This window comes from Lagopus leucura, unplaced genomic scaffold (assembly GCF_019238085.1).
Source record: "Lagopus leucura isolate 7727_CA_CO unplaced genomic scaffold, USGS_WTPT01 Super-Scaffold_100064, whole genome shotgun sequence".
NCBI lineage: Eukaryota > Metazoa > Chordata > Aves > Galliformes > Phasianidae > Lagopus > Lagopus leucura.
Window position 1 is genome coordinate 765,242 of NW_024962308.1, and position 7,047 is coordinate 772,288.

Sequence of the window (7,047 nt, forward strand, 5' to 3'; positions counted from 1 at the left end):
ACATACGCAGAAGGCAGCATCAAAGGAAAAGCTTTGGGGAAAGACCTTGTAAAAATCTGAATTGAGCTCTTGACCTGTAGCACAGAGACGTGCAGATAAGGCCGTGTAACACGCAATGCTGAACGCGGCATCCCTGACTTCGTGGGGTCACGGCTCTGAGGGAAAAGAGCGGGGGGGGGAAAAAAGGTCATGGAGGAGCACTGTGGAAAAAGATTCCCTTTATTTTTCAAATCTGCAAACTATCTTTATTGACACTGAAACTCACAGCATGGAAAGAAAGGCCTTGGCAATTAACACAGTCAAACTGCCCGAATGCGACGACGACACTGCAGCAGTGAGTTCCAGTTACCGCCTTCACCCCTGCGGAGAGCAAAAGATTTCGTGATTCTGGATTCCATGGGCAGATCCGGCCCCTGAAGGAACACAACTACCATGTGCTGAATCTGCGGCCCGCTGTGTGAAAACCTGCGTCCCATGTCTTTGCTCTCCTAAATTCCCTCTGAAGGGATGTGTCCTGATCCAAGAGCTCCTTGTGGCTGTGTGCATCGAGCAGCTCCCCGTTTCAGCCCAAACATTGCCCACCCAATCATCAGGGATAAATTATTTGCCACGAGAAGAAACTCGCTGTGTTTCTGCAACTAGAAGCAGCAGTACTGCAGTAAAGAAAAGACCGCACACGTTCCCAAATAGCCGATGACTTAAAAAGACAGCTGATAACATGATTTCATGTTTTCAGTTGCGCAGTTCTGAAGGCTGAGTTGGTACGAGGTCAGAGTTTGAGCTTGGAAGGAGTACAAACACTTCTGTATTCCTGGCTGAGCACTTGAAAGCTTGCCTCCTTGCAAAGCTGGACAGTGTGGGGACCCGAGACCTTGGGATGTACGCACTGGGAGCAGCCACAGCCCACAGTCAGCACAATTAGCTCCTTCCTAATAAACCTTGCTTTAGAAGACTCATTACTGTAATGTCAAACAGTTTCTGTTGTTTTAGGGATGGGAGTAGTTTTGCAAATCACACTGGGTGTCAAATTAAGGATGCAACCTCACAGAGTGAGGGTTCAGCACTGCCTGTCCTTGGATCAGCAGCAGAATGATTGTGTGTGTGTTTGTACGTGTGCACCCCATTCATAGGCACACACACACCTGCATGTAGATATTTGTGCATATATAAGCAAATTCCTGACCATACTGCTTGGGTGTTGTAAACAAATGGATAATGCTGATCATAGATTGGTCCACAACATGGGTGGACACCACAGCAAAAAAATATTCTGAAACTCCTCACAGCAAACTGGCCTGCAAGATTGGAAAAGGAGCCATCTACTCATCTGTGCTCGTTAACCTTTTGTTGAAGGCAAGAAATCACATGGCAAGGCTTGGGGCATGCTGCCTGGTGGGAACAAGTGAGATGATGCCAATGCAATGCAGTATGAGAGCCCTTTGTGACAGGCTTACATCTGCTAACAGCAACTGAAAACAGGTCAGAGTCCTGCTGAGTTCAGAGAAGTTACCATAAGGATCCTTTCTGATAGCTTTTGGAAACAATCAGCAGAGCCTCTGCAGTACCTCTAAACCAGAAAGCATGTGCATATATTACAAAGCCAGAAGGGACACTCATGATCAACTCATCTGCCTCTCTGCACAACCCACGCCGTAGGGCTTCCCAGAATTAATTTCATTTGAGCTAGAGTCCAATCCAACCATCTCTCCTTGTCTTCCAATTCATCCCTTGGTTTGCCCTTTATATACATATATATATATACAAGAAGTCTCTTCAGGAGTAGAATTCAATGCTTTCTTGAGAAGTTGGACAAATAATCTGCAAAAAAAAGAAAAGCAAGATGTGATTCAATAAGGATAAATAGAAATTACTGTTTTTAGGTAACAGTCAGTAATCAACTGCTCAAACATAGGCTGGGAAATTACTGGCTAGGCAGCAGCTCTACTTAAAATGGAGTAGGAATTATCGTGGACCATCAGCGGGGTGGAGGCAATGCTGTCATGCTGCTGTGAAATCATCATGCTGTTGGATTTTGTAAGGTCTGTTCTTTCTGCTGGTTTGGACTCACGTCAGCTGAGCCGTGTCAGTGCTACGCCAGTGCTGTCCTAGCTCACTGTAGATGCAAGCTAACGCACCTTAGAACTCTTAGGGTAAGATCCAGCCTTCAGATACAGCCATCTCATCAAAGTTCAGGTCTAACCTCGCTAGGATACCTGATGGATTTAAGATAAGCTGAGCAGACCTGAATTTGTTGCAGCTGTGAGCAGTTCCCCTGAGCAGCGTGCTGTTACCCATGCTAAGCTGAAGCCAAGGTCTCTATCTCAGTGTGCATGAAATGTTCTTTCCTCTGTGCTAATAGATCTTCAGTTGGATCGTTCTGCCCAGCTGTCCTCAATCCACTTGGAGAAAGGTGTGGAACAGAGAGGGAAAAGTCCAGAGGATGGGACTGTGAGTAATTTTTACCTGAGAGGGCATACTGAAAGAACTGCCTCTGTTTAGTCTAGAAAGGAGAAGAGCAGACATCATAATTATATTCATGCAAAGGGGAGGATAACGATTTCTTATCCCACTCACCAAGTCAGGATGAGAGACAACGTTCCTACACTGTGACAAGGAGAGGGTTATGTCAGGGGGGAGAAAATGCACTGGGGCGTATGACCTGGAGATCAGCACTGCTCAGAGAGGCCTGTTGGGATTGCCTGCATTCCTGCCTGGAGTCTGGGGGTCTTTTCCTGTCCAATTTTCCATAAGTCTTATAAAAGACTGGTTTTCTTCCCAATATATTCTGAAAACCATAGAAACTGCTCTATTTCTAAGTAGAAACAGCATTGCAGCCAAGTTTTTGGGCAGCTGGATTTCAGCTTTTGGGGCAGCTGGATTTCAGCTTTTGGTGCTGCCTTTCAGCATTTCAGACATTCCCAGATGATGCACTTCTGTAATTGTACCTGCAGCTGTACTCCCAGAATTGCTGCCCAAGGAGCTGCTCGGATGTTCAGAACATTCGTAATCCTTTACTTGAATGTGGAGAGTAACAAACAGTGCTGCACACCACGTGTTCCAGCCTTCTGCCTGGAGGGCTCAGTTTTGCCTCAAAAATTGGACTCCAAAATCAAAGCTTATAAAAATTTGTGAGAAACAGACCGTCGCCTTTCTCTTGTTTTAGCAGCAAATGCTGCAGGCACAGTCCGACCAGCTTTGATAGCACAGCTTAAGCATACTTTAAGTGTGAGAAAAGCCCAAGACAGCAGCATTCTCCCTGCGACACTTCAGCATGGATGAAGGTAATTAATGCAAGAAGAGCACAGGACAGCTCTGTGATTTTGTCCCTGCCTCTGAGCTGAGAAACAGCTGGCACAGAGCAGCCCTGGCACGCAGGCAGCACCAGCTGCTCGGGGAGGCACTGCTCTTAAGCTTTGCAATTCCCCTTCTGCTTTCACTAAGGGAAGAGATGTTTAGAAGAAACAAAGTGAACTGTTCGGCAGAGCTTGGCTGAGAGGAGAACTGGTCCAAAGGCTGGACAGTGGATCCGTTCCATTATTTGTTTGCTGCTTTCATAATTCACTGCTTCCATGAATGGAAAGCCATTCTGACCTCTGTGCTGCCAACCAGCACAGCCCTGTCCCTATTCTTTGGTCCCATCTTCTTTTGAGAGATAGAAGACCTCAGTACCCACAGCCAGAAGGATTGCCAGAGGGGTGAGGAGACCTCAGGAGGCATCGGTGGTGTCACTGTGCAAACGCTGGCAGTGCACACAAGGAGAACACTGGTTTTTCACAAGCACTGGCCACTGAAGAGTCGAAGTGGAGCCCTGGTGCCCACCAGAGGTCTCGAAGCTGCCAAAATCTTGAAGGGAAGCCACTGACCAAGTGAAGGCTTTGCTACTCTGCATCTGCAGGATTAGCAATAGTTATCGTGCCAACATCCTGGTGCCAGTCCGTAGGGGGGGTGTCACCAGCCCACCTTGTCCATTAACTATGCTTCAACTTCAGCTCAACTACAATGGAGGGAGCTCCTGGTCCAGCTCATCCACTGCACCTTGTTTACTCAGGTCTAGCTCGTGAGCTCCAGGAAGAATGATTAAACCAGGCTTTCATGGAACAAAAGTTTCTTTGCCATTTAATTTTCTCCTCTTTAAAGTCAATCAGAAAGAGATGGGGGATAAAAGGGATCAGGGGAGACTGCATGTTGGGGAGAACAGTGTAGATGTTGGAAAGTCTGTCGTGTTCTGTCCTCCTCTCTGGCCCCCAAGACTTCTGCTTTAAGTCTTGGCTTTATACAGCATGAGTGTGTAATGCTGCCTGACTTCACAGCGCTGTCTCCCTGCTGGGGTGCCTGAGGATGTTGCTGTGTGTGCAGACCTGCTGGCAGGGCTGCTCTTTCTCCTCTATCCCAGAATTACCGAGTTCGCATTCCTGCGCATCCAGCTCCTGCCGGGAGAGATGCTCCACAATGCCAGCACCCAGAGAGTCCCCCAGGACGTTGGTGGTCGTTCTAAGGCGGTCTCTGAAAAATTAGAGAGAAAAGTGGTATGTAACTTCTTGTATCAGCTAAGGGGATGAAGAACATTTCAAGAAAACCTGATATATAAGCCTGAATATTGAAAACCTGTCATCAGTCCAGCAAACCAAAATATCCTGCAGCATTTACAACAGCAGGTAGGACTTTTGTACCTCACTGAAAGCAATCTTTCTGGGTAAGAGCAAGAGATAACTCAGTATCTTAGGAGGTGTGAACTTTTCCAGCCAGTTCTGATCTCATGCACCCCTCCCAGAATGAATGGAAGTGTTGGACTAGATTGTTTCCCACTGTTCAGCTGTGGCTGGGAGCAGACTTCACAGAATCACAGAATCACAGAATCACCCGGGTTGGAAGGGACCTCAAGGATCATGTAGTTCCAACCCCCCTGCCTAGCAGGGCCACCAAACATACAGATTCAGATCAGGTTGCCCAGGACCCCGTCCAACCTGGCCTTAAACACGTCCAAGGACGGGGCATCCACAACCTCCCTGGGCAGCCCGTTCCAGGGCCTAACCACTCTCCTAGTAAAGAACTTCCCCCTAACATCCAACCTAAATCTTCCCTCCTTCAACTTAAAACCATTTCCCCTAGTCCTGCTGTTATCAGCCCTTTTGAAGAGTTTACTCCCCTCCTGGGTGTAGGTTCCCTTCAGGTATTGATAGGCTGCAATGAGGTCACCCCGCAGCCTTCTCTTCTCCAGGCTGAACAAGCCCAACTCCCTCAGCCTGTCCTCATAGGGGAGGTGCTCCAGCCCCCTGATCATCTTAGTCGCCCTCCTCTGGACCCTTTCCAAAATCTCAATGTCTTTCTTGTACTGAGGGCTCCACACCTGGACACAGTACTCCAGATGGGGACTCACAAGAGCCGAGTAGAGAGGGACAATCACCTCCCTGTCCCTGCTGGCCACCCCTCTCCTGATGGAGCCCAGGATCCCATTTGCCTTTCGAGCTGCCAGAGCGCACTGCTGGCTCATATTCAGTCTCTCGTCCATCAGGACCCCCAGGTCCTTCTCTGCCGAGCTGCTCTCAAGGACCACTCCTCCCAGCCTGTACAGGTGCCTGGGGTTCTTCCGGCCCAAATGCAAAACCTTGCACTTTGCCATGTTGAACCTCATCAGGTTCACCCGAGCCCAGCCCTCCAGCCTGTCGAGGTCCCTCTGAATGGCATCCCTTCCTTCCACCGTATCAACCGCACCACTCAGCTTGGTGTCGTCAGCAAACTTGCTGAGGGTGCACTCAATTCCCTCATCGATGTCATTAATAAAGATGTTAAAGAGCACCGGTCCCAAGACAGACCCCTGGGGGACACCACTTGTTACCGGCCTCCACCTGGACATAGAGCCATTGACCACCACCCTCTGTCTGCGGCCTTTCAACCAATTGCTTATCCATCGGGTCATCCACCCATCAAATCCACTTCCCTCCAATTTGGAGATGAGGATGTGGTGGGGGACCATGTCAAAGGCCTTGCTCAGGTCCAGGTAAATGACATCGGTCGCCTTCCCTTCGTCCACCAATGCCGTCACTCCATCATAGAAGGCCACAAGATTAGTTAGGCATGACCTTCCTTTGGTGAAGCCGTGCTGGCTGTCTCGGATCACATGCTCATTCTTTATGTGACCGAGCATGTTGTCCAGGAGGATCTGTTCCATGATCTTCCCAGGCACGGAGGTGAGACTCACCGGCCTGTAGTTCCCCGGGTCCTCCCTGCTCCCCTTCTTGTATATGGGAGTGACATGACCCTTCCTCCAGTCGTTCGGGACCTCACCTGACAGCCACGACTTCTCAAATATGATGGAGAGCGGCTCGGCAACCACCTCAGCCAGCTCCTTCAGGACCCTGGGATGCACGCCATCCGGCCCCATAGACTTGTATTCATTCAGTCTAAGGAGGCACTCTCGGACTTGCTCTGCCCTTACAGTGGGGAGGGATTTACCTCCTTGGTCCCCACATAGAGGTTTGGGGATGCAGGGTTCAGGGACGTGAAAAAGACTAGAATCCTGGCCACCAGTGAAGACCGAGGTGAAGAACTCATTCAGCACCTCAGCTTTCTCTTCATCTGTTGAAGCCAGTTCTCCTTTTAAATTCACCAAAGTAGGTACGCCCATTTTGGCCTGTCTCTTCTGGGCAATGTACCTGTAGAAGGTTTTCTTATTGTTTTTCACGTCCCTTGCCAAGTTCAGTTCTGCCTGCGCCTTGGCTTCCCTGATCCCACGTCTGCAAGTCCGGACGGCATTCCTGTACTCTTCCTGTACTTCTTCTACTTTCTTGACTTGGGCTGCTTTGGCTACAGACCAGCAATACACAAGACAGAAGAACAGAGGAAACACTGCCGGTGTATTTTTCTTGTTTAAGAAGACAGAACATTCTTCAATCTCATTCCTGAGGGTGCTCCTGTGAAACCACTTGTCCCAGAGTTTAAAAGGGACAGAAGTGGAACTGTGTGGCTGGTTAGATGCTCAGGTTCATCCGGCCAGTCCCTTCCATCCCATCCCATCCCATCCCATCCCATCCCATCCCATCCCATCCC

The 7,047-nt window shown here is 49.1% G+C and overlaps 1 protein-coding gene across 8 annotated transcripts in view; it reads right to left on the bottom strand.

The window, feature by feature from the left end:
* Positions 1-201: 201 nt before the first annotated feature.
* The window catches only part of LOC122188462 (excitatory amino acid transporter 4-like), a 30,278-nt gene continuing 23,432 nt past the window's right edge, over positions 202-7,047 (bottom strand). For 5 of the 8 annotated variants that reach the window (XR_006181579.1, XR_006181581.1, XR_006181582.1 and 2 more), the window contains 3 exons: positions 2,946-4,503; positions 2,464-2,500; positions 202-1,818 (listed from right to left, as the gene is read on the bottom strand). Coding sequence is in view for 2 of the 8 variants with exons in the window: in XM_042886794.1 (XP_042742728.1) it covers positions 1,787-1,818; positions 4,400-4,503 (136 nt within the window). In the remaining 6 variants the exon portion in view is untranslated. The remainder of the gene's footprint in view (positions 1,819-2,463; positions 2,501-2,945; positions 4,504-7,047) is intronic. The other 3 variants (XM_042886795.1, XR_006181578.1, XM_042886794.1) reach the window with 3 other exon arrangements.